Below are 27,599 nucleotides of genomic sequence, written 5' to 3'. Positions count from 1 at the left end.
GAAATAATAATTAATATTCTGTTTTAAGTATAACATAAATAATATAGCATACATCTAATATAAAGTGATTAATTTGTCATTTGAAATTTTTAATAATTGGCATTACATATGAAATTTGTTTATCATATTTTGTAGAAAACTTGTAAAGACAAAGCTGTAGTATATACCAAATGTGCTCACTTTTTGGTGAATAATTAACATCAAATACATGAAATATTTTGAAACATAAATCCACTGCTTTAATGCCGTTATAACTTCATATAATACCTTATCTATGCAAACATAGAATCCATTTACATCTGCAAGAGTAAGACCAAAAACTATTATGTACGGTTGCACAGTTAATCCTAATTGTTGTGCTCGTTTTACTTTTTCTTCCTGAATACGATTAATATCGCCAGGTATCTGAAAATAAGATCTTTTATTAATTTTTTGTACATGTATTTTTTAATAATATACATAGCAGTAATATATGCAAAATACAACACACCACACTCGAAATTTTTTACCTTTGCATGTACTATCATGCTATTTTTACATTCACTTATAGATGGTTTTAAAATGTTCTTTTTTAATGCGAATTCTCCCTTTTGGAGGAATGAGATGAGATAGCAACAAAACTTGTATTACAACTTTAGCGTCTGAAAACATAGAAAGTAAATAATTTCGTGTAAATATATATACATTTTTTTGTAAACGTACCATCTGTTTAAATCATCTGCATTGAGTAGAAGATGTAACTCGCTCACAATTTTTTTCTTCTTTAACAGGACAAATTTCCATGAATTTTAGAAAAAAAGTTAAACCAATTCTTTATACAATCCTCTGATGTTAACTTGAGATATGTAAAATCTTCGTCAATCAATGTATGTGCTGTAGGATGTTTCAAAATAGGCCACTGAGTAAAATTTCTTCAATAGTTTTATTTGAAGATTTTTGTATTTGATTTCGTCTGTGTGTCACAGTTACTTTCCAATGATTTTCAACTAATTGCCATGGTGACTGATTACTTTCAAGCTACAAAAGGCTTTCGCGAATCACAGAATCATCTGCAGAAACAAGAAGTAGTAATAAATAAATAAATAAATATATATATATATATATATATAAAATAGTAAAATATTTTTAATATATAAACAAACATAAAAAAGTATTTAATGTATATCATTGATTCTTCTATCTATCTATTTATTATGTAATTACCTTCAAAGTCGCTATTATAAGCAGATGTTGAAGGAGATGTAGAACTGGTGTCTGTCAAGCTACATCCTGTTAGTTTCTTATAATCTTGTATTTTATTCCTATATTTATCAACCAGTTTACCACGTGATGTTATAGATTTATTATTTTTCGAGTGTTCTTCGGTACAGGCGGAATATAATAGCCGTGGCGTGTTTCTGTTGGAAATAACTCTTCATTTTCCTTGGATAATGCTTCAAAATCTTCATTTCTAAGTGGCCTACAAAAAATATATATATATATATAATTACATAGTAATATAAATATATTATTTCTTGTAAAACATTTATTATTTTATAATTTATATAACAAATTTACCCGTGAATATTATTTAAAACTTCCGACAAATTAAATCCACAATATTATTTCGACATGATCTGCTTAATAATTTTTGTTTCTCGTACGACTTCAAAATTGCGCGTCCCTGTGATGTGCCCTTTAAAATATCTTTAACAGATGGTCGTTGCAACTTTCTAAATATTGACGACGATGTAGTGGCTTGTTCATTCAGAAATGAACGATTTTCTTTATTGGTAGAATCTTCATCTGATGAACTATTATCGTGTGCAGGAATAATATTTTTATCTCGTTCCTGTAACATATTTTTTATACCAACAAATATATGTAATTTATATATAATTATACTTTTATCTTGCATATTAATATTTTAGAATTTTAATAAATCTCACAACAATAAAATGTGTACGTACAGATGTTACGTTTTCAGTTGTTTTAAAATGTTCTTGCCATTTTTTACAAAATTTAATTCTTAATCCGACTTGCGGAATTAATTCCTTCATTAACTCCGGCGTTAAATTATTATACATTCCAGCAGCCGGATATCGGCGCTCGCTTTTTGTAATACCCCCACGCTATAACCGAATACTGCCGCGACGGTTAAATCGTAATCGGCAGCGGCTCTTCCTAGAAAAAAAACATGAAGAGGACTCCGCAACGGTTAAATCGTCATCGGTGACAAATTTTATCAATTGTTTACCTCGGCTATTTTATCTTCAAACCGTCGTCGGGCCATCGACGCTCGCTTTTGTAGTGAGACGCCGTAACCGAATGGCGGCTCGCATATTCTAGAAGGGTGAGATCATTGCAGAGTCAAGTGTCTAACTCGCTGATATTCGCGGATAAAATTCCAGCAGCCGAACGGCGCCTTTGTAATACCCCCGCGCCGATAAAATGACGACACCCCCCCCCTTGGCGGTACCCCTTGTCAATATGAGATATGTTTATTAATATTTAATAAACATGTCCCGACACGCTTGCCAACCCCCCTCCTTTCCCCCTCACCAACGAGTCGCCCCCCCTCGCTCCCCCTCACCAACGAGTCATCCTCCTCCCCCCCGCTCCCCCGACAGACCCGTCGGCCGCGAGTCCCCCCCCGCCCCGCTCCCCCCTCGGAGCTCAAAGGATAGATCTCTTATTGTTTTATCTACTTTTATTGAATTATTGTAATTTGAAAAATTATATGTATATATATATACATATATGTATACAGAAACTAATATAAGGCTGTCAAAGACCTAAGCTTGGATCGCATGGCTTTTGATTCTAATTGTTTGTATATCGTTACGATCCTATTTCTCTTATTATTAATCTTTTTAACTCAGGATCGGATGGATGGTAGGATGAGGTCTCAATTTAATGAAAGAAACATTTGAGTTTATCTTAGAAATAAATAGAACATTTATTACAAATTAACATAGAATTTACTAAATGACATTGAATAAAGAAAAAATCAGGCGATAGAACAAATAATAAATAAATCCAGATAAAGTGTAAATGTATTAAATGTAGGTGTAACATGTGTGTGTATTTCTCGCGGGTAATACATAGGTGCGGGGGTGATCGGGCAAGATCTTTAAGGAAAAACCTACTTGATAATGAACATCCTGCCCGCTATTATTACAATCGGAATCAGTAGTGAGATTACATGAATTTAATGAAATGTTGTGTATGTGTGTAAATTAATTTAAGTCGGCCAACCGCGAAATGGCGCGCAACTCACCGCGGGATTCGGGGCTGACGCGGCTGCCGCGGCACGGAATCGCTCGTCGTTTTATCCTATTAGCCAATCGAAAGCGCGGAAAAGCGTAACAATACATGGAATTAGATTTGCACTTGTCGCGCCTCCGTGAATTTCTGTATTGTGAGTATAGATTTGTTACTGTTGCTTGCAATTCACAAAAATTTTTACATTTAAAATGAGATAAATATGCATTAAACACTAGAGAAAGAGAAAGCAGAGGTTCTAAGTAAAAAGTGCAAGCAACCAGGGACCCGGACCGGACAAAAATATCGGTTCGGTTCCGGTTTCGGTTCATTAAAATACTTAATAAAAGTTTCCGTTTAGGTTTCTGTTTTTCGACGTAGATGTCATTTCTTCATTGTTTTTTATGTTTTTCTCTTCTGGTCTTAATTTTTTTTAAGATATAATGATATTTACATCTTGCTTCTGAAACTATAGAAAAATAAAGTAGATAAATAATTGATGAAATAAATAAATTTTGGAAAATTTATGCAAAGTAATACTTACGTTTTGCGTTGATTCAAAACTTCACGAGGCTTTATATTGCAATGTCCTATTTTATGCAAATAGGACATATAATTGCATGGAAATATCGCGTAAAGTGGCTCTCTGCAATTTCTACAGAAACGACCGCTTAAGTCGTTGTGCGGGCCGGTTTTATGTTTTCGCACGGCGTACAGTTGTAGATCATCATTATCGTCAATCGATGCACAACATACATCTGACGTATGATCCACCATTCGTATAATAGAAGTGTATCATGCAACAACTCGTGCGTCCGTTTAAGGCTAATATTTCCGGACGATATACAGTATAATTTTCGGTTTTGGTTTCGGTCCAGACCGGGTCTTAAGTTTAATCTTTTTGTCATTTTTCTCGATTTCGACTAATTCTGTTGCTTTTTCTAGAGCAAGAAATATTAATTCTTTGTCGTTTATGATATTAATAATCAATTTCTTTATGGAATTCATTAGTCTACTTATCAGTTTTTTTTTACTACGAGTAACCAAAGAAACCTGCGAAAAAAACGTGCGCTTTACATTAAGTGCAGATGTGAATAATCAATAATATCTGAATAAAGAATATTTACGAATTTCATCGTTTTCTGATTTTAGAAAGTGATATTCTAAAATTAATACTGGCTCCTTTTGCTTTAATTGCTCATAAAAAAAATGAATGTAAATAATTTAAAAATACAATTTTTTGATTATCTTTGCATATATCCTCATTGACGGTATATTAATCTTCTTAGTCCATTTGCTAACTTAAAAAGGCTTTTATCCGATGCGATTCTTTTTGTGGTGTTTCTTTTGGTATGATATTATATTCTAAAGAGAGCACGTGGAACTAATCGTTCTATTTAATATTATCGAAAACGACTGAAAACAACATAAAAGTCATTAGTTGTAATGCTAAAAATATACTCGATATTATATCAAATTTTTTATTAATAAATTTCTTTTCTGCCACAAAATATTTATCCTATCATTAATTTCTCTCTTGTATAAAGAGCCCACAATAATTACCCCATACGATGGTATCTCTTGATCAAATTTGTACCTACATTAATAAGACATTTAAGTATTTTTCTTTTTTTTTACCGTAATAATATAACAGTTTTCATGATAATTATCACAACTCGCGCGTTGTAAGTTTTCATACTTTTGTATTAGTTTTTGCACATCACACAAAAGCTGTACATCAATTGTTTTAATCTTATATCATATGTTTCATGTGAAAGACAATTTTGTATGGGTGAAGAAAGAAAGAAAAAGGAAGCAAGAGAGGGAGAGAAAAAAAGTTAAAAGTATATAGAATATACTTTTTATATATAACCAAGCTATTGTTATAAACTTCGATTCGTATTATTTGTTGTATTAAAAAACCATTGCCTTGCCCAAAATTGAAATTATCAAATTGAATGGTTTCGCACTTGTATAGTAAATTGCATTTTCTTCATAATCGATAAGTCTCTCTTTTTCATAAGCTGCACAAACCGAGATCAATAAATCTGACAATTGTAATTCTCTTTCTGCACGGTCTCGAGTATCGGGGCTACCTGAAATACGTAATTGCGCAAAACGCTAGCGAGAATAAATCTGAAACAATTGAATTAAATTGTCCAAAAACTAAATAAAGTAAATAATGTAATGTATCAAATAATATATAATGTATTAAAAATATTATTGGCTTATTTTTACTTGTGATTTTATACGAAAACTTTGGAAATAAGGTAACGGCGCACGTTAATTGTTAGTAGAAGGAATGAAAATTGTTACGAGCATCTATTGATTGTGTATCTACAAGTGCCTTCATCAAGTAATGTTTTTTTTTTAAATAAATAATGTACTTTTAAAATTCTTGCGTTACTCTTACGAGAAAAAAGCCAAAGTATTTACCAATGTAGTTTCAAACTCTCACGAGTATGCAAATTTCCATGAGGAGATGTCAATCAAAAATTTTTTTCACAACACCTCCACGGAAAGTACTTTTCATGCCTGTAGAGAGGAACGAAAGTGGCCAATTTCACGCCAGGGCTTACTTTCCTCCGTAGGGAAGAAAATTAATACTTTCTACCCGGCATAGGAAAGCCTTCTTGCCCCTCTCTAGGCATGGAAGTAAAACATTTCCGTAAAGGTGTTGTGTTGTGAAAAATATCGTGTGCACCTTGAGTTGAAAGCTTTTTCAGACCCGTGTGATTTGCCGCCCGAACCGAAGGCGAGGGCGGAAAATTTCACACTCGTCTGAAAAGCGCTACTTTCTCCTCTTGGTGCACGATATACTATTTACCGTAGCTCTTTAGTGTAGCGTAATGCGATTAAAACAACAATCATGAATGTAAAGCGATTTAAAAACGAATTTGATAGGAGATATAACGAGGAAGTTACCCAATGTTTAGATGATAAAGTAATTTAATGCAAACTTTTGCAAACCCATATTTTTATACAAATATTTATATATAATGTACATACACGGAGAAAATTTTTCGTTATATTTTACCGTTAAATTTACCAAGTAGATTGGTACTTTTGAAAAAATGCTGAAATTTTACTGTATATTTTAACAAAATTAATTAAACATGTTTTATATCTTATTGTAAATTTTATTATGGTAGATATATATTAATCAGAATAGCTCGCATAAAATTCTTCGTAATACATGATAGTTGTCCCACAACTATCATGATTTTCAGAGTAAATTCTAACAAAAAATTTTCTCTACGTAGGATAACACACAATGTTATAACGTTAAACATATTTTATTGTTAGGATTGTAAAATATATGTGATAATAAAACTGCAAGTGAATAAAATAAAGTACTGCTGTAATAAATTGTTAATTATTTGTTTTATTATAGTTTATTAATCCTAGAACATCACACTTTTCCTAGAAGTCCCGTTTTCACCACACTCATGGATGTACGATACTCTCATTGTCAGTTTGCTTTCAATTATTATCAATAACTTTTCAAAAAGTCAATATTTTTAAACATGTTTTTCTTTTTATTTAAACGCCAGAATATCAGGACCGCATCTGTGTCATTGTAATTACAATTAACATTTAAAAACAAAAGTTAATTTCGGAAAAAGCTCGAGTAGAAATTTCTTGACTCACAAAAAAGCGTTATTTGCTTCCAAAAATTACCTTTTTTTTCAACATTGTATTGTATAAATAGACTAATTATTTGTTGAAGGTAAAGAATGTAACTTTTCAGAAAGAAATAAAATAGTGATTTTTTAAAAAAATATATTGTTTAAACGTGATAAAAGTTGTCTGTGGACTTTGACGCAAAGAAACCCACACTACACATGGGTGTCGCACACCCAATATTATTTTTAATGGCGTGCCATACATCTGTACTAAACGGCAGATGAGGCTGCGCAGCATAAAGAGTCGTAGAGAAGGAACAAAAGTTTAATTACCTTACCACTTTGATTTTCTAATTTTCACTGTTTAGAAACGGCGGGCATTTTAATAACAACCCGAGTCGAAATTTTACTCCTTCTTTCGACCTCTTATTTTCACATCTCAGGATTCTGGAGGATTTTGATAGGTTCTAATTGTATTGTACTTAGCTCCTACTTTGTGCCTGAAAACGGCAGAAAACGGACTGTTTCCCATTTTGAGGTTTAAAAGAGGAGTTATCGGTAAAACCCTCCTAAACCTCCTAAAACCCTCTAGATCCTACACTGATAGAAAAATGTACTAAATTTTAATTAATGTTTTTTCCAATAGTCCTTATAAAGTATTTTTTTAATTCAGTTAATATTTTTCGAATGAAAAAATTATTCATCCAATTGAAACAAATTTTCTAAACCTAATAAAATATTTACTGAATTCAAAAGAATACTTTATTAGGACTATTGGAGAAAACATTTATTGTAGTACATTTTATTATGAATGTATTAATTTTTACTACTTTTTAAATCGTAATGAAACATGTTCCATATCACATACATCATCGGTGATTCATAGTATAGGTTTTGATAAATTTGTAATTGCGTTTAATGGAGCAACGAGATGCGGTTGTGACTTTGACTTATTATATTGTCGTATCTCGTTGCTCTGTTAAATGCAATATTTATCTAGATTTATTATTTAGAATCTAAGATTTTTAATATTAAAAAAATATTACCAAAAATATTTTATAACATTGTTAATTAATCAGATACATATAGACATACATGTGTCACAATTAATAATGTTATAAAATTTATTTATATAATAAATCTTTTTTTTTTATTAATCATCTGAAACACAACTTAAATAAAAACTCCACTGCAAGTCACCGATAATATACATGACATAGAGCATGTTAATATGATAATGTGGTAAATAGCATATAAGGAGGAGAGTCAGAAAAAATCTAAGAAATCGCACACTTATATTTTTTTCATAAATATTTAGACGATAATAAGGTTTAAATCTTAATATCGTCTAAATGGTTATATTTATGAAAAAAATATAAGAGACTTTTTTTGTAGATCGTTAAATTTTCTACAAAAATATGTATTGATTATTTCATAATTTTTGATAGTCAATATGATACAAAATTCATAAGAAGCAAAAACAAGTTTTATAAAATTTGTCAAATTTTAATTTTGAATATCTTTTGAACGGTTGAATTTATGAAAAAATGATAAGACATCTTTTTTGTAGATCGGTAAATTTACTACAAAATCTCTTGTGGAGCAATGCTGTATTACTGTTTGTTAGATAGTTATAACATTTTTTCTATCTTACTAAATGAAAAATAAAAAATCGCGATGAGCGACTTGTTAATATTAATATTAAGGGCTAAAACTTTAACAGGTATCTTATTTTACCTTCCTGCAAGTTTATATGCTATTCGTGAAATGAAAAAAAAAGTAGCTCCAAAATGACACATCCTGATATATATATATATATATATATATATATATATATTTGTTTAACAAGTTTAATAAATGAATATATTGTATTTTTATATGGTTTTATTTCATATACATTAATATACTTTTCAATATAAAAATAATTAATAGATTGCGGATTTCTATACAAATGTATTTCAAAAGATTTAAAAGATTTTTTGTTATGTTTATATATCATGCAAGATGAGATTAAAAGAGAAATTTGTTTTGTCACAAAATATTCTAAAAATACGTTTAATTCTACTGCGCATATTTTAAACAATTGTGTGTATTGTAAAAATAATTACATGAGATAATTAAGAATATAATAAGATGTATTTTAATTTTGTAAAGTTGTAAATTTTAATAGGTTATGTAGGAGCATGAGGAGGAGTGTGTGTGTGAATGAATAGGGAAATGATTGTAAACCAAGTCCACTTTCTGGCTGTTATGCTAAAGTTAATAAACTATATATATAATAAGATATATTTTTAACAAGAAATTATATCCATTTTTTACGTAATAATTTTGAAAAAAGTATTCTTTTCTCTATAAATTACATTTCTATTATAAGTTTTTGTAATAAAAAAGCAATTGTAATTGTAAAAAAAATGTTATGGAATTGTTATATAATTATTATGTTGTTATAAAATAGTGATATTGAAGATGTGAAGATTTTGGGAAGATGTTTTATCGCAACATCTTTTAAATATTTTTATGATTTCTTTAAGACGTGTGTTATCTGGGAAACGCAACATCTAGGAATAACAGGTCTTTGATTTAATTACAGTAATAAAAATAATAACTTTATATATTTATATATATATATGTATGTATATACATATATAATTTACGTATATATCGTGGAAATACCAGAAAAGTAAATAATTTCTTACTTTTAATCAATTCAAAATACTTTTAAACAATTATCTGTCCCTATAAATGTTTATTCCGCATTAATTTTTGCATCTCTTTTTGGTGTGGTAGTTGATTTCTTTTATCTACTTTCTTTTTCCTATGTTCCTCCCTTTCTTGTGTTTTCTGCATTGTAATTTGCAGTACAATTTCTTATAAATTCAGTATCTTCACATTTTATAGATTCTGTAGTCATAATTGCTTTAGCGTCATCAGAAGTCTCAAAAGTTCAAAATTTCACAAAAACAAATCTTTGAACTTAACTTTACCTTGATAAATATTATATTATACATATATTTAATATTCGTTATCTTCATTACATTCGTTACATTTTGCATTATTTTCTTTAGCTTGATTTTCTCTTTTGTTCCTTTGATTTGCAAAGCGTAACCATTCTGCCGTAGTGTTGTCGAAATCAGATTCTGTACATGTGTAGTGCGATGTTATCTCTTCTAGAAAAAGAAAATCATATAAAACTAATAGAAGCATTATAATAAAAAATTGGTAAATTCAGCGACACACATACATATAGACACATACATATAGACACATACATATACGTCCATAACTTACTTTTCATAATTTTGATAGAATATAAGTTGGATATTTTAAAGTTATTACGTAAGTCTTTCCATGAACATTTCATGGCACACTCATTTGTTATTAATTTTTTTAAACATTTGTATATGTGATCTTTGGCATTATTGCCACCAGTTTTTGATACAAACTGTTTCTGTAAAGAAAAGAAAAAATTAAGAAATATATTTTACATTTACTTCAATGAATTACTGATAGATAACAGTATAATATTATAAGAGAATATGATAAAGTTAGTGAAGATATTTTTATTCAAACAATTATAGGCATGTTTTTCATCCACAAAACTTTTACACATAGTTAAATCTCCTGGGTTTCCTCACCGCGGAACTCTTGATTAATAACGTACATCAGAAAAAAGAAATCCAAAGAAAATAAAAAATAATTCCATTGAGCTTAAGCTAATTTTTTTAACTTCTTGTAGAAATATAATCATAAAATATACAGTTATTAAGTAGTGAATATGTCAATTTTATTGTGCAATGTTTACTCTGTAGTTAGCAACAAACATGTTATGCAAAACATTTTAATGAAGTGTTTTTATATTAAGGCTCCTGGGTGCTCCTGGGAAGTCACCGCGGCCATATTTAATTTCTTGCTATCGAGGCGAGAAATTACCCTATTTTATGTTAAGGTATTTTCCGAAATAAAAGACATTTCAATAAAAAATCACTATAGATCGTTTCAGCACACTTCTAAAATTTAACGGATACTATCCTTTTCTCTCGACAATAAACAAACAGCCATAAACAAAGCCTAAAAATACGGAAAAACAAGCCATTTGACGACTCGAAAGGAGTAGAGAATGTTCCTTCCGCATATGTATTTCTTGCAAATCTTATCATACGTTAAATTTCACGAGTTTCACGAATACGTTAAACGTTATAGCACAAGTACAGAGCAAATAAAAAAAATATAACGCAACGCAAAATAGGTTGTCAACATGTCACAAAGGACAGAATTCTCCATTGGTGAGAGTTTATTTCTGCCGCGACGGTACGTCACCACCGTCAACGCAGAGTTCTCGGCTTAGGGACCAGGAGCCTTAAAATAAAATACAATTGTAAGGATAGTAAAGAAATGTAAAACTTACAAATTGTGTTACTGGCTCATTTGATGTTCTCAGTAAGCATTCAAATTGTTTTATCTCTTCTATTGTTTTAAGTGGCAAAAACGGTACGATGAGATCGTCATTAATTTCAACAGGGCTTTTTGTGCTTTTGTGTTTAATGGCATCTTCTATTTTATATAATCGTTGGTTAATATTTCTCAATGAAATATTTGTAGCTGCCTGCATCCGTAATATTTGGTCCAACTTTCTACAATACAAATTCAACAATTTGATGTACGAAAAACTGATCGGATATCTTGTGTGTACAAAGTGTTAATAATATGAAAAAGGATAATTTACCTTTTATATTACTAGCCTGTACGGTTTCGGTAAGTTGCTCATATCCTAAAAAATTTTATGAAGTTAATATGCTGTATGTTACAAATAATATCTGTTGATTTTAACAATGTATATGTATACCTTCTACTATTATAGGCATATTACTTATTTCAGAATGTAGCCTCTCGTTAAATGTAGATGGGACTGGGTTATTTTCTGTAAATGCATTAATGACTAAATTTAATATTCCTATATATTATAATAATTACTCTATTTTTCATAATATTTAAATTATAATACCGTTTTGCAAAATTTCGTACGCACTATTTCCACTTGCATCGTTGAATGTTGCAACTTGTGGTACATTGACATATTTATTCTTTATTTGAACGTTTGAAGGACACGATGGTACTGTAGTAACACTACTCACATTAATCTGTTTTCCTGTACAAAAAACAACGATTATAATTCTAATATTTTAATTTCTTTACAAATATATCACATTTTATCGAAATCAAAAGATAGAAGGATCCTTCTACAGATTTCATTATAAACATTTAAAAAAAAGCAGCAAAAATTATGCGTATTATAACATAAAATAAATGTAGCACACTGTATGTTTGTGATACATTACTTTTAATATGTTTTCTACATTGGCAATTATGCGTTCTTCCTCGCTATCACTGTATACAATATGTTGTCTTTTTCTTTGGCCTAATCGCTCTTCATCGGTTGTCATATTATTTAAAATTAACTGCACTTTTTCGAGCCGATTCAAGAGATGCTATAATGAAGAAAAAAGTATCATATAAGTTTTGTAAAAAGGGCCAGATTGTACCAGGCGTTTTTGATGTAAGGGTTATTTATACCCCACGATAAAATTTTTGGAAATTTTTCTGCGCGTGGTACGTAGATAAAGTTGAAATGAGTGGAGAAGAGTACTATTTTTTTCCCCAATTTGATAATTACCAAATTAATAAAACAATTGTTAATAAGGTACAACACCCGATAGGGATTTGACATGTTATCAAAATACTTCCAGCTTGTTTAAAAAAAAGTTTGCTTTTTAGATCCTGGAAGGTGGGTCAGGTCAAGTCAGCAAAGCAAGAGCGCTTTTCCAGCGTTTTGTTGGGTCAATGCCGTTTCAGAAATTGAAATTTCCGTTACTAGTGAACTAAAAAGCAAGATACCCTTTCTTATAGCTGTAGAAAGCTCCTTTCGTTAGGCTCTGACTTTTTTTCTTTCCCTTTTGTGATTATTTTTAATTGTTTAATACCTTAATCTACAAAAAAAAGCAAAATGACACTAAATCATTTTTCAGTTTACTCAACGCATAGACGGTATTGTCTATAATTTTCAGCAACCTGTATTTTGTTGTGTGTGGTGTGTGTGTGTGGTGTGTGGTGTGTGTGTGTGTGGGTGGGGGTTGGGGTTTTTGGGGGGGTTTGGGGGGTGTGTTTGGGGGGTTTTGGGTGTGTGTGTGTGTGGTGTGTTGTGGTGTGTTGGGTGTGGGGGGGTGTGTGTTGTGGTGTGTGTGGGGGTGTGTGTGGGTGGTGTGTGTGTGTGTGTGTGTGGGGTGTGTGTTTTTTGTGGGGTGTGTGTTGGGTGTGTGTGTTTTTGTGTGGTGTGTGTTTTGTGTGGTGGGGTGGGGTGTGTGTGGTGTTTGTGGTGTGGTTTTTTTGGGGTGTGTGTGTGTGTGTTTGGGGTGTTTGTGTGTGTGGGTGTTTTTTGGGGGTGTGTGTGTGTGGTTGTGTGGGGTTTGGGTGTGTTTTTGTGTGTGTGTGTGTGTGGGGTGTGTGTGGTTTGTGGGGGTGTGTGTGTTGTGGTGGTGTTTGTTTGGGGTGGTTGTGTGGGGTGGGGTGTGGTTTGGTGTTTGTGTGTTTTTGTGGTTTGTTTTTGTGTGTGTTTTGTGGGGGTGTTTTGTGTTGTTTGTGTTTTTTTGTGTGTTTGTTTTGTGTGTGTGTGTGTGTGGTTGTGTGGTGTTTGGGGTGTGGGGGTGGGTTTGGGTTTTTTGTGTGTGGGTGTTTTTTGGGGTTTTTTTTGTGTGGGGGGGGGGTTTGTGTGTGTGTGTTTTGTGGTGTGGTGTGTGTTTTTGTGTGTGTGTTTTGGGGGTTTGTGGTGTTGGTGTGGGTTTGTGGGGGGTGGTGTGGGGTTGTGTGTGTGTGTGTGGGGTTTTTTTTTGGTGTGTGGTGTGTGGGTTTTTTGTTTGTGGGTTTTTGTGTGTGTGGGTGGGGGGTTTTTTGGGGTTTTGTGGGGGTTTTTGTGGGTGTGTTTGTGTTTTGGGTGTGTTTTTGGGTGGTGTGGTGTGTGGTTTTTGTTTTGGGGTGTGTTTTTGTGTGTGGGTTTTGGGGGTTTGTGTGTGTGGGGGTGTTGGGGGTTTGTGTGTTTTGGTGGTGTGGTGGGGTGTTTTTTTTTTGTGGGGGGTGTGTGGTGTGTTTTAGGTTGTGTGGGTGTTTTGTGGGTGTTTGTGTTTTTTGTTGTGGGGTTGTGGGGGGTGTTTTGTGTGTTTTTTGTGTGGTGTGTTTTGTGTGTGTGGGGGGTGGGTGTGTGTGGTGTTGTGGGTTGGGTGTGTTTTGGTGTTTGGTGTGGTTTGTGTGTGTTTGTGTGTGTTGTGTGTGGGGGGTTTGGTTGTGTGTGGGTGTTTTGGGGGTGGGGGGGGGTGTGTTTTTGTGTTTGTGTGTTTGTTTTTGTGGTGTGTGTGTTTTGTTTTTGGTGTGTGTGTGTGTTTGGTGGGGGTGTTGTGTGGGGGGTTTTTTTTTTTTGTCCTTTTGATAACGGAAACCCCCTTAGGCAAAATGATGTTTCTGCTTGAAAATACAACCAAAATAAACAAAAAAAATATTTTTAAACCAAAAATCCCATATTATAATAATACCTTAACCCTATCCACAACCCGTACCAGAGAGAAGGAAAAGCCTGAAGCGGTACTTTTTTTTTTTTTTTTTTTTTTATTGAAATATAAAAATACCATGGGAGAGCCCATAGGTCTGTTTACATGGGTTGAACCCAAACAGATTGTGTTGGGTACTTATCTTAAGGTCGTATAAACACCACCCCTCAAAATAGGCTCCAATCCTAATCACATTTTATTTAAAAAAGCTCCCCGGTCTATTCAATAGCTTCTCGAAGGGATTGTCCTTATTAACCCCGCGGCCCGCCGCAAAGCCCTCCATTTTTGGAAAAATCCTCCTTAAAAACCAAACCTAAAACATATAAATTTTATAATTCGACACGCCATTCGAATCTTTATGTGAAAAATTAAGAATCGCACAACAAATAATAACTAAATAAGAAATTTCCTATCATGTTGCACTTTAAATTTGAAATTAAAATTAAAATTAAATTAAACCTTAAGACTTAGGCTTTACAATTCTCGTAAAATTACGCTCAGATAACAGTGGTACTCAGTTGGGGCGTTAACTAATTTAAACAACAAGATAAAATTGTCTCAAAGTTAAGACAGAGCACACCTCGATTGCATCTATTCGTACAAATCCTTCAATCATCTTTAGATATAATTATCTATTAACTTCTAATAAGAGAGTCTTTAATCATATAAGATCGGCAATGAACATATAAACTTTTCCAAAATGAATGCCACTCTCGGTGAAGGGAGTTGAAGTAAAAACTCCAACGAGTAGGGGCCATAACCGAATAGTCCAGATAAAGCCTTTTATCAGGGTTTCACGCTGATCATCATATTTACAGCAAGTCCAGGAAAACGTGTTCTGGAGTCTCCAACTCTCCACAGTATGGACAGTCCGGGGCAGAATCCACTAGAGGAATCTAAACAGACTATCATTGCAGGGACGAGTGTCCACATCTCAAGCGGTTAATAGAAGTAAATGCCCTTCTCTTAATGATAAGTTCATCAAACCATGCCTTTTTTAAAGTCAACGTTATTCTGATCATAGAAGAATGAGAAGAACCTAGACCCTCTGAAGATCCTTTCCTCAAAACACCATTCCTATTGATTCTTTGTTAATTTCATTTTTCCATAAGCGCTTTAACTCTTTATGAGGAATTTCTTTGAAATCTCCATTTTGGGCCATTACAGGCTGACTTAGCGGCCCCCATCTGCAAGTTCATTCCCCCTAATGCCACATGCGATGGATCCAAACAAGATTAATATTCCAGTTCCTTTTTACAAATTTAACCAAAAGGTTTCTTATTTCTAAGATCAAGAAAGAGGTCTGGGAAGGCTTAAAGCAAGATAAGAGATAGCCAGTAAGTTAGATAGTGAGTCCGAGAAAATAAAAGCCTCAGACCATTCATGTTCCTCACAAATCTGAAGGGCTTTTAGAATAGCCATTGATTCCACCAGTACAGGAGGAAAGGAAACCAAAGGAGGATGCGCTGAATAATACCTCACCGGACCTGCAAAACGACCGAAAAGCCAGAGGAATTTACCTCCCTCATGTTAGTAGATCCATCCGTGAAAATAGCTTGATTAGAGAGCAGACCTGACCAAAATCTCATTAAATTTAGCCATGGGAACGAATCCTTTTTAATTAGATCACCAGAGACCCTGTCTACCTCTATGTGGGCGAACAGAGCTTCAAAGTTCTCAGGATAGCAAATCGGATGTTTCCCTCTGAGGGATATATTCCATATATTCTTTAAAAGAGGAAAGAGCCTCCAAGAAGGGGTCACTCATGCGTTTACCATGCTCGATAAGTCTGCTGTTGTTTAAGTGTATTAATCTGTCCTTCAGGGGATGTGATACACTGGACCAAACTCTAAAGAGAAAACCCAATGCCAGGTATTTGAATCTAAAATAAAGGGAGGGTTCACGAAGTTCTGCAAGCATAACATTAAGGGGAGTTGAACATCTGTAACCCATAACCAATCTAATTGCTCTCATCTGGATTTTGTCCACCTTCGTAGACAGGTCCCTGGAGACAGAACTCATAAGGAAACCTGCATATTCAAGTCTTGAACGGATTAACGCCCTATAAACCTTCCTAAGGACGTATGGGTCAGAGCCCCACCACTTCCTACCTAAACATTTAAGAGTTCTGATTGAGTTTGCACATCTCTTTTCTAGCTTCAGCATATGAAACTTCCAATTTAGATTTTTATGAAAGGAGACTCCTAGAAAAGTACCACATCAGATGGGTGAATTAAAGTACCAGAAACGTTCAAAGGGGTGCTCATTTTCATTCTAGTCTTATTAAAGATACAAAACTGTGTCTTTAGTGGAGATAATACCAATCCAATTCCCTTTAATTTCTTCTCAATATATTTAATGGCCTGTTCTAAATTCTTTATTCCAATAGCCAGCGACGGGGAGGTTGAATAAAGACAAATATCATCTGCGTACTGAAGCATATGCACATCACCGTGACTCATATTATCTATTTCAGTAACATATATTGTGTACAGTATCGGGCTCATTACACTACCCTGCGGAAGACCCCGATAAGCGAACCTTTTTTCATCCAACTCATGAAAGCTACATGAAACCCTTCTAAAAGAGATCAGATTATAAATAAATGTTTTGCTCTGCGGGGGGAGACCCAGAGTAGCCAACTTATCAATGAGAATATCCGGGAGGACGGAGTTATAAGCTGACTTCACATCTAAAAACGCAGCTGGAGTAGCCCTTTTCTCTTCAAATCCTATCAAAATGTCCGTGTATAAATTGTTAAGTTGTCAAGACAGCTTCTCTGTCTTCTAAACTCATACTGCGAATCCGGGATAAGTTTATTCATTTCCAACCACCAAAGAAGTCTATTCGTCACTAATCTTTCCATGACTTTACATAAACACGATGAGAGTGATATAGGTCGAAATTTAACATTGGTTCCTTGTTTTGGAATAAAGAAAACCAAGTAATCTCTCCATTCCTCCGGAAAACTGCCCTCCTTGTAAAGGAGATTGTAAATTTTTAAAAGAAAAGCCTTGCCCAACGGGGGAAAATTTCTTAATAATTCTATAATCGATTCCATCCAGTCCAGGGCTAGACCCTAAATTTACCGATTCCAAAGCCCAATCAAGTTTCTCAGGCAAAAAGGGCAAGTCCAGGAAAGGATCCGTTCCCGGAGAACTCAAGGATTCGTCTGGTCGCGGAGTGGGAGCCCACGGGGGGAAGAGTTCTTCAATTTGATTACGGACATTGTCGATTTTCTCTACAGGAACTGCTCTACCTGTCTCCGTCCTATTCCATCTCGAATCAAACTTCTTCATGGTTTCACAAACCACCTTTGGGTTTTTATCTCTTTTGAGGGATTCTGCAAAACCCCTAAAAGCCTCAAGTTTAATCCTCCTCAACCCTTTTCTTGTTACCTCACACTGATATCTATAGGCCTCATAATCTACAGCTCTACCCGTTTCCATGAAAATCTGTAATTTTAACTTTCTTTCCGCTATCCATGCATCGCATTCCTCGTTCCACCAAATACACGGAGGACGAGGAGGAGAGGGAGGGGGGCTCCGAGGATTCCCCGGGGTAGCCTCCCCCACTGCCCCCTCCACAATTGCCAAGAACGAAGAATACAAGACCGAGGGGCTAAGCAGATCCGACGACATCAAGATTCTAAGATTTTTGTCCATAATAAAGCTAAACTGATTCCAATCTGTGTGTTTATTGTATAATTTGGTTCGCTTACGTGGAAAAGAGGAGGGGCCTCTGTTCATTGATGACGTAATCAAAACCGGATAATGATCCGATCCCCAGGCGTCATCTAAAGTCTGACATCTCAGTCTAGGAGCAATGGAAGCATGACAGAACGCCAAATCAATGGTTGAAGGGCCGCACGAAGCGTTGCCCAAGAAGGACGGGGCACCGTCACTTACTAGGACGAGTTCAGTATCCTCAATCGCAGACGACAGTGGCCTACCCGATTGACAGAGGAAAGAAGACCCCCACACCGGGCTGTGAGAGTTGAAATCACCTACGAACATACATCTACTACGACCATTATTGTTATCAAATTGAGTGAAAAATCTTACCCACTCGTTTTCAGAAATTTGACCACTCTGAGGGGGTCTATAGCAAGATATAATAATAAGATTAAAATCGGACAAAAAAACTTCAATTGCACATGCTTCTATTCTACCTGCGCAATCCTCCAGCACAGAAATCTCTCTGTATTTAAGGGCATGACTAACCAGAATAGCCACCCCTCCGCCTCTACTCATAACCCTATCCCGTCTTATCGTATCGAACCCTCTCAACATGAAATTAAATTGTGGTTTAAGCCATGTTTCCGAAATTGCAGCGCAATCGAATAATGTACTCTGCCTTTCCAATTCTTGAAAACGCTGTAATAAGGAATGTGCATTCCAATGTATCAACCTAAATTTATCCATTTCAAAATATGGAATAAGAAAAAACCAGAAAGAGTAAGTTAAGAAAAAGTAAAAAAATGTAAAAGAAGAAGATTTACCTATACAGTAAAAATATAAAAATGAAGAAGTTTTTAAAAATTAAGAAAAAAATGCAAAGCTCTAAGGCAAAGCAAACAGGTTAAGCTACTAAGCTATTAAAGATTCTGTAGTTAAAATAAAACCAGAGAGCGTTAACGCGTAAAAATGTAAAAAGAAAAAAAAACTTTTGGCAAAACTCTATTCTTTTATATTCTCCTCGTGGAGCTTCATGGTTCTCTCTAATCTAGTCACCAGTTGGTCCAGTTGCTTCATGGTAGACGCCTTTTCCATTATTTCCAAGAGTTTGGATGAGATCTCCGGAGCCACCTTCTCAAGGCTAGCAGCAAATGTTCTTCCTCTCGAACTGGATTGTAGACTTGTCGCAAAGTTAGACGCAGACGTGCCACCCCTCGACGGAAGAAGAGGGAAGTTTCTTGAAGAAAACGCTGGCGGACGCCGATCCTCATATAACGGGCAATTTTTATTTTCCCTTTTCTGAACTAAGGCCCTTGCCTCCATAAAGGGAAGATTATCAACGGCCATAACTCTTGCAATCTCGAGGTTCTTTATATATTTAAGGCATTTTCTATCACTAGTAGCGTGTTCTTCCTCGCAGTTGATACATTTCTTTGGTTCGGAGCAAGGTTTCTCCTTGGAGCTAACATGGTTCTCACTGCCACATTGCAGACATCTGGGATTCCTTTCGCAAAATTTAGATAGATGACCAAATAGGCCGCAGTTGAAACAGAGTCGTACCGACCTTTGAAACGGTGATGTATGAGCAATTGTTTTATAAATCTTTACATGGTCCGGTAATTCTTCGCCCAATTTCTGGACACAGACCGCCTCCGAGTCCGACCAAATACCAGTGGTGCGATCCCTCCTCTTCAGCCTGAAGAGGTCCGAGATTAGGATATCCTGATTCTCTTCCTCGATTACAGTCTTTAGCTCAGTCAAGGATATGTCGAGAGGAATGCTTCTTATAACAAATTGACGAGTTAATTTGTATTTCGGAATGTATGTTATAAATCCTTTATCCCTTATGAACTTGTTCCTCAGAGCCATATTAGCCGCGGCCTTTGACGGAAATGTAACCCTCCACGTGTTGAATGAAGAAGGCGCAACGCTATCATATTTTACGTTTGCTGACCTGAGTTTTTTAGCCATTGTAATCATTGAGAAACGTTTCCTGGGTTGATCCTTTGTCGAAGGAATGCGGAACAAAACTATAAAGGGGGCTTTTGTGTAAGCTCCATATAAAGTAGTCGACTCAGTTGACCCGGACTTGCTGTCCTGATTCTTAATTGGTGGGATAACCTCTCTTTTCGTATTTGACTTACTCGTAGACGTCGGGGTTTGTTTACTTGATTTCTTCGCGGTGGAAGACATAGTACTCAAGACGACTTGTCTCTTCTTACTGCTCTTATTATTCACCATGGATCCTGCAGCCTCCTCCTCTTCAGTGGAAGAGGGAAGGGGACGCTTTCTTGATTCATCTTCAAACTCCATATTATCCGTCATTTCACCCTGATAATTCTTTGGTTGCGATATAAAATCTTGAAAATCTTCTCTTGCATCTTCAAAAGTAGGCGAAACGGGGGACGGGGGGTTGCCCCCAGCCGACATGTCGGCCGAAAGAGGTTAACGCCCCTCTTCGTTAAGAAATATTCCTCACACGCAATGTACCGAACAGTAGCCCCACACAAAAAGACTCCCGGCAGACAGCGGACGCGCCTGTGCTCACACAGGGCGCTCAAAAAATGACTCAACTATCCGCAAATTAAAATCACTCACAATTTTAAGTGGAAGATAACTCGCCACCGTGCGCACGCCACGATGGCGAAACCGGAAGTCCCCTGAGAGCGGTACTCACGATCGCTGTTTCGATTTTCGGTAGAACTAGAAGGAAATCTGAGAGCGGCCCTGGACGCCATGGGGAGTTTTTTTCGCTTTCCTCGGGTGAAGGTGAAGGACGCCATGGACGCGATTTAGGTTATGGAGGATTCACATTGCGTCCGATCACGTCCGATGTTAGCTCCGGTAACTTAGCCGGTCAACTTCGACTTTATTAATTTTTTTTTTTTAATTGTTTGTTGGTCGTTTGTTAGTGATTGTTGGCCTAATTACAACGTTTGTTGGTTCTTAATTTTTTTATAACTTAAAAAAAAAAAATTAACGTTAAGTTAGCCGGAAAAAACTCATTTTTAATTAAAAAACGGCCTAATCGATGCGTAATCGTTTGCTGATGATTGTTGGTCTAATTTTAGCGTTTGTTGGTTTATTATTAGTCTTAAAAACGAAAAATTATCTCGGTAATCAACACTGAACATGCTCTGCGACCACATGCGCATGCTCAGTGGCCGCACGCGCATGCAAAAGTGCGCGAATTTGAAACGTATGTATACTTATATAATGCATATCACTTATTGTTAGCTTTTAATGATGAATATATCTTATACAATATATCAAAGTACATACGTGGGCGGGAGGGCTTTGGGTAAATATCTCGTTTAAAGGACCCACTTCCGATGACCTTGAATTTGACATATACACATATTGTCAAGGACACCCTCCCGAGTAACATGCAAGTGATTTTAGTCGGGCTTTAAACAGTTAAATACTACCTACATAGGTTAGATGACGCGCTTTAAAAGTATTTAACTGTTTAAAGCGCGTCACTAATCTACAAAAACGGGGGTAGGGGTGAACCTAGGTTCGCGTGGAAAGTGTATGCGTGAACTATTTCGACATATTTATTAGTCATTTATACCTTTTAAAACTCAAAATAGCTGCTATATTTTCCAAACTTCTTTTGTTTATAACTTTTTAATAAAAAGCGACCCCCGACTAAAATCACTTGCATGTTACTCGGGAGGGTGTCCTTGACAATATATGTCAAATTCAAGGTCATTGGAAATGGGTCCCCTAAACGGGATATTTACCCAAAGCCCTCCCGCCCACGTATGTACTTTGATATATCATATAAGATATATTCATCATTGAAAGCTAACAATAAGTGATATGCATTATATAAGTATAAATACGTTTCGAATTCGCACACTTTTGCATGCGCGTGCGGCCACTGAGCATGCGCATGTGGCCGCAGAGCATGTTCAGTGTCGATTACCGAGATAATTTATCGTTTTTAAGACTAATAATAAACCAACAAACGCTAAAATTAGACCAACAATTATCAGCAAACGATTACGCATCGATTAGGCCGTTTTTTAATTAAAAATGAGATTTTTCCGGCTAACTTAACGTTAATTTTTCTTTTTTAATTTACAAAAAAATTAAGAACCAACAAACGTTGTAATTATGCCAACAATCACCAACAAACAACCAACAAACAATTAAACAAAAAAAAATTAATAAAGTCGAAGTTGACCGGCTAAGTTACCGGAGCTCACTCGAGTGAAGGTGAAATTTCATGGGCAGTGAAAAGCAGCAGCAGATTGTACTGATTGGCTATAAAATAGAGAAGTTCTCCAGTTCCTAGAACTTCTCTATTTTGTAGCCAATCAGTACGATCTGCTGCTACTTTTCACTGCCCATGAAATTTCACCTTTAACCAATCAAAACATCCCATTTTGATCCCGTCACAAGTAATGTAAAGGCTGATTTATAAAGGCCGTAACCGTTGATTTAAGCCGTAATCTTTAAGAAATTGACCAATCACAGTCGATTATTCTTTTCTCATTCGACTGTGATTGGTCAATTTCTTAAAGATTACGGCTTAAATCAACGGTTACGGCCTCTATAAATCAGCCTTAAAAAGGCCATTGCACGTAAAGTTTGAGCGCGGAAACGCGGAAACGCGGAACAGAATAGTAACTAGATTCCGCGTTTCCGCGAATTGAGTCCCGCACTCCGCACGTTTGAACGAAAAAGCGGAATCCGCTATTATCGTGTATGTATGTAATGTAATGTACATACATACCCTGGCTTGCATAAGATACTTCATAATAACCATCGACATGATGTTTGGATTTATAATATTATACTGCCACTTTTATAAAATAATAAAGTAATCGAAGTATGTAAAAGCTTTCTTTTTCAATGTGATTAGACAGCTCCGAAATTTGTTGGAGTATACTGTATCCGCGTTGACAACGGATTTTGATGCATTCGTGTTCCGCGAGTTTGTTTCTTCTATTACATATGGAGCACAATTTGCGCGGAATAGCGGAACAGTATAGTGACAAATAGACATTTGTATATTTCTTAAAATTCTCTATATTTATTCTCTATTATTCTTTATTATATTTCTTAAAATCTCGATTTTGGATTTTATATCAAATTATATGATCAGCTTTGCAGTCGATTTTTTCTGTGGCTCCTTACCGACTATTTACTCTAGAAAATCGATCTCGAAAATCACAAATTTTGCATTACTTCATACAGACGGCCAGAAAAAGAAGGCTCTATCACGGTTTCAATCACATATTTTTCGCATTTTTCGATTAGATGAAGTGAGAAAAAACATTGCTTTTTGTACATTAGATTTCGAAGAATCCGATGCAACCATAAAATATATAGTTTACCGGAGATTTCGCTGCTAATTTTTTAGTTTATTTTAGTGAAAATGCGGTAATCGAGCAGACATTCTTTGGTCGAGGTAAGGTTGGGAAGACTTGGCAAGCCGCTGGCTAATCACTGTAGTTGCAGGTTATGAGGCTCGTCTTTCTTAGCCGAATTGGATAGTAATTGACACCCCTGTCATGCGTTTTGAAACCCTTTCTCAGTAATTGTCAAAATTCAATCGAAAAGGAGATGTAACCTCACTTGTAACCTTTCTCGACGACTCGCATGATCAGCTGATCAAAACGGAGTCAAATGAGAAAAATCACATAATTTGGAAAAAGTAACATACTTTGGCACGTATGAAATTTTACACCATAATTCATAAAATTATTTTTCCCTTAGCAAAAATTGCCTGAAATATATTTCTGAACGTGAAAACCTACAAACAGTCACATGACTAGCACGTAGCGAGACGCCTACCTTAATTCCCGAAAAATTGAAAAAATGTCGGTACCGGTTTCCAAAAAGATCGGTAACAAAAAATTATACACTTCATAGTACTCCTCGGAAAATTCTACCCTTGTTTGATCTATAATTTGTTGAGATTTGATCAATTATTTTTCGAAAAATTAGAAAAATTAGAAAAACCGGTTTCCAGAAAATCGGTAACAAAAAACTATACACATAGTGGCACTCCCCGAAACATTCTACCCCTATTTCATATACTTTTGGTAAAAATTCGGTTCAGGGGTTTGGGCTGGGCGTTGATGAGTGAGTGAGTGAGTGAGTGAGTCAGTCAGTCAGTCAGGACATCTTCTTTTATATATATATATATATATATATATATATATATATATATATATATATATATATGTATGTATATATATATATATATATATATATATATATATATATATATATATATATATATACATACACACACACACACACACACACACACACACACACACACACACACACACACACACACACACACACACACACACACACACACACACACACACACACACACATACATACATACACACACACACACATGTGTGTGTGTGTGTGTGTGTGTGTGTGTGTGTGTGTGTGTGTGTGTGTGTGTGTGTGTGTGTGGGTGTGGGTGTGGGTGTGGGTGTGGGTGTGGGTGTGGGTGTGGGTGTGGGTGTGGGTGTGGGTGTGGGTGTGGGTGTGGGTGTGGGTGTGGGTGTGGGTGTGGGTGTGGGTGTGGGTGTGGGTGTGGGTGTGGGTGTGGGTGTGGGTGTGGGTGTGGGTGTGGGTGTGGGTGTGGGTGTGGGTGTGGGTGTGGGTGTGGGTGTGGGTGTGGGTGCGTGTGTGGGTGTGGGTGTGGTTGGGTGTGTGTGTGTGTGTGTGTGTGTGTGTGTGTGTGTGTGTGTGTGTGTGTGTGTGTGTGTGTGTGTGTGTACACGTGTATACATTTTGTATTTTATATAATTGTATTTACCAAATAGTCCGTTGAATAATTGCCGGTTGATAGGTTGACGAGTACCTCTTTTACCAGTAGCTGAATAATTGGCAATACTCAAGCCATAAACCTCAAGAAGCGTTTCTCGTACCAGTACTTTCCAATCGTGATGCATATCATATTTTAATTTTATATATGCCTTCTTTGATTTAAGAATATAAAATCCACAGTTTGGTGATAGTTCTTCCTGTAATATTTACTTAAATTTAATTACATTTAATTATTTTATTGAAACGAAATTATTACGGCTCTAATGTGAAATTCACAAATAAAGTCTCTTGGTAAATAAGAGCCGAACACAGATGGTAGTGCATAAAGTTTCGTAGAAAATTAATCTTTCTACGAAATAAATTGGTCGTGCACAAAGTACAAATTTTAAGAAAGATTAATTTTCTACGAAACTTTACGCATTGCCATTTGCGTTTGGCTCTTATTTTATTTATTTTATTTATTTATTTTTAAATTAACTTTAATTTTAAAAATTACATATTAATCCATATAATTGTACCTTATTATCATCGTCTGCAAAATAAATGCTACATATCTGAAAAAATAACCAATAATCATAATAGTAAGCACAAGAGTGATATTAATTATAAAATAATTATAATATATTTTTGTCTGATATATTACCGCAGATTTTTCTGGAGTTCCTAATATGTTCATTTTAGTTTGTTCTCTATAAGCTGTTTTCATCATGGTTAATAACCGCTCTACTACTTCCATATCTCTTTTTCTTACTGCATAGAATGAATGTTACGTACCATTATCTTATAAATGACATGGATTATGCATAACATATAAGAGCGCGCTGTGTGTATGTGTGTGTGTGTGTGTATGTGTGTATGTATGTGTGTGTGTGTGTATGCGTACAACAATGCATACAACAATAGTAGTGACAAACCTGTCCATGGAAAAAGTCCTGAAAAACTTGATGCATTAGTGCATTGTTGATCATCTGAAAGTGTAGATGATGATTCAGAGTTTGTTAAAGCTGGTGTGATATTTTTTTCTGGGTTCATAAATATCTTCTGAGTATTTCTATTAGTGATTGATTGATTCGAATTGTGTTCTGATAGTGCTGATTTTATGACGTTATTTGTATTTGCAAATCTTTCACCATTTGAAAGTGTGCATGATGATCTAGAGTTTGTTAAAGATGGTATGGTGATATTTTTTTCTAGGTTCATGTCTTCTGAGTATTTCTATCATAGATTGATTGATTCGAATTGTGTTCTGATAGTGCTGATTTCATGACGTTATTTGTATTTGCAAATCTTTCACCATTTGAAAGTGTGCATGATGATCCAGAGTTTGTTAAAGATGGTATGGTGATATTTTTTTCTAGGTTCATAAATGTCTTCTGAGTATTTCTATCATAGATTGATTGATTCGAATTGTGTTCTGATAGTGCTGATTTCATGAAGTTATTTGTATTTGCAAATCCTTCACCATTTGAAAATGTGCATGATGAATCTGCATCCAATGGATATATTGTAGAATTATCTTTAACTGTATTCTGAGTATTTAAAGTGTTATGTGTTGATTCATGCGCCCCTATGATTTCATCATTACTTAAAGGAACATTTTGATAATTCAGTAATGTGCGTGATGCTGCAGAGTATATTATAGAAGATGGTGTGTTACTATCTTTATCCGAATTGAAAAGGGAATTTTGAGTTTGCGCATTGTACGTTGTAGCACATGAATTGTATGCCATTGATGAAACTTCCATAGGAATATTTATTTTTGAAATAAATTCATTATTTGGATATGTGTGTGATGAATAATCTGCTTGTGATGCTATATTATCTTCTGCATTGCGTATCTGTTGAAAATGAGGATTCATAAGTTTTTCATAAAATAATATAGTTATGCAGAATTGTATCAGCAATAAATGTTCAGTATTTTATAATGATTTTTATAAAATGTGTAATACCTGTCTAAAATGTATAATACTTATAAAATGTATAATACCTGTTGATTATGTATGGAAGAATTTGGAGTGTTGTTTTGAAGTCTTGGTTTGGAATTATATATTTGCATTGTATGCGGTGATGTATTCCTTTTTGGTACATATGTACATGATGGATGCTTTTCTTTACGCATTATATGTTGACTGTTCTTAACTTTGTCTTCTAATTCTTTCCTATTTGAACTTTTAATATTTTTATTTATTTTTTTGTTTTTATTCATAGTTACATTTTTATTTATTATATGTGCAGAAAAAATTTTTTTTATTTGAGTCATGTAAGTCACCAGTATCAGTTACTATTGTTTTACAAAGTTTATTTTCATCATCTGTAAAACAAAAATCATTATTTTTAATTAAAGCTTACAGAATATTTTAATGCCACAGCAATTGCAACGCTAATAATGGTACATGGAGAATTAATAAAATTATTTTTATTACAAATCTCATAATTTTTATAAGAAATCTCGTCAAGATTGAAAAAAATATTGTAAGATACTTTATTCTAAATACATTGCGAGTACATTAATCCGTCTTATCGTCCGGCAGCCGGTAGACAGACTGACTCTCCGATCCGTACTTTCGACAGGCCTGCTACGCACACACACGCGGTCGAGGCATGTCACCTGTATGTCTATCACGTGATAGAGCGTTCTCGATATTTCCAGA

The 27,599-nt window shown here is 34.8% G+C and overlaps 2 protein-coding genes and 1 pseudogene across 2 annotated transcripts; all 3 read right to left on the bottom strand.

Moving 5' to 3' along the window:
• Positions 1 to 76: 76 nt before the first annotated feature.
• On the bottom strand, positions 77 to 3,142 carry LOC143894755 (uncharacterized; annotated as a pseudogene).
• Positions 3,143 to 9,464: 6,322 nt separating this feature from the next.
• Positions 9,465 to 11,634, bottom strand: LOC143894752 (uncharacterized). Its single transcript, XM_077401375.1, has 4 exons — positions 11,615 to 11,634; positions 11,275 to 11,500; positions 10,158 to 10,317; positions 9,465 to 10,036 (listed from the first exon to the last, which is right to left on the bottom strand). Exons 1-4 carry the CDS (start codon positions 11,632 to 11,634, stop codon positions 9,882 to 9,884), a joined length of 561 nt encoding a protein of 186 aa, XP_077257501.1. The 3' UTR covers positions 9,465 to 9,881.
• Positions 11,593 to 27,591, bottom strand: LOC143894753 (uncharacterized). Its single transcript, XM_077401376.1, has 10 exons — positions 26,936 to 27,591; positions 26,534 to 26,786; positions 25,863 to 25,916; positions 25,592 to 25,698; positions 25,467 to 25,502; positions 24,938 to 25,145; positions 12,206 to 12,355; positions 11,896 to 12,015; positions 11,713 to 11,787; positions 11,593 to 11,637 (listed from the first exon to the last, which is right to left on the bottom strand). The coding sequence occupies exons 1-7, from the start codon at positions 27,206 to 27,208 to the stop codon at positions 12,312 to 12,314; spliced, it is 975 nt and encodes a 324-aa protein (XP_077257502.1). The 5' UTR covers positions 27,209 to 27,591; the 3' UTR covers positions 11,593 to 11,637; positions 11,713 to 11,787; positions 11,896 to 12,015; positions 12,206 to 12,311.
• Positions 27,592 to 27,599: the final 8 nt, after the last annotated feature.

Source organism: Temnothorax americanus, unplaced genomic scaffold (assembly GCF_048541705.1).
Source record: "Temnothorax americanus isolate GAGA-0224 unplaced genomic scaffold, ASM4854170v1 Scaffold140, whole genome shotgun sequence".
Classification (NCBI taxonomy): Eukaryota; Metazoa; Arthropoda; class Insecta; order Hymenoptera; family Formicidae; genus Temnothorax; species Temnothorax americanus.
Note: the sequence above shows the minus strand (reverse complement) of the source record. Positions and strands in the feature narration are given on the sequence as shown.

What these genes read in the sequence shown, in the direction of transcription:
- LOC143894753 (XM_077401376.1), bottom strand. Translation starts at nt 27,208, where the DNA reads ATGACTCAAATAAAAAAAATTTTTTCTGCACATATAATAAATAAAAAT. An exon ending in TTATCAAAATGTTCCTTTAA is followed by an intron (nt 25,917 to 26,533) that starts GTAATGATGAAA and finishes CTACACTTTCAG; the next exon opens with ATGATCAACAATGCACTAAT. An exon ending in AGGACTTTTTCCATGGACAG is followed by an intron (nt 25,699 to 25,862) that starts GTTTGTCACTAC and finishes CATTCTATGCAG; the next exon opens with TAAGAAAAAGAGATATGGAA.
- LOC143894752 (XM_077401375.1), bottom strand. Translation starts at nt 11,634, where the DNA reads ATGAGCAACTTACCGAAACC. An exon ending in ATGAGCAACTTACCGAAACC is followed by an intron (nt 11,501 to 11,614) that starts GTACAGGCTAGT and finishes TTTGTATTGTAG; the next exon opens with AAAGTTGGACCAAATATTAC. An exon ending in TTCTATCAAAATTATGAAAA is followed by an intron (nt 10,037 to 10,157) that starts GTAAGTTATGGA and finishes TTCTTTTTCTAG; the next exon opens with AAGAGATAACATCGCACTAC.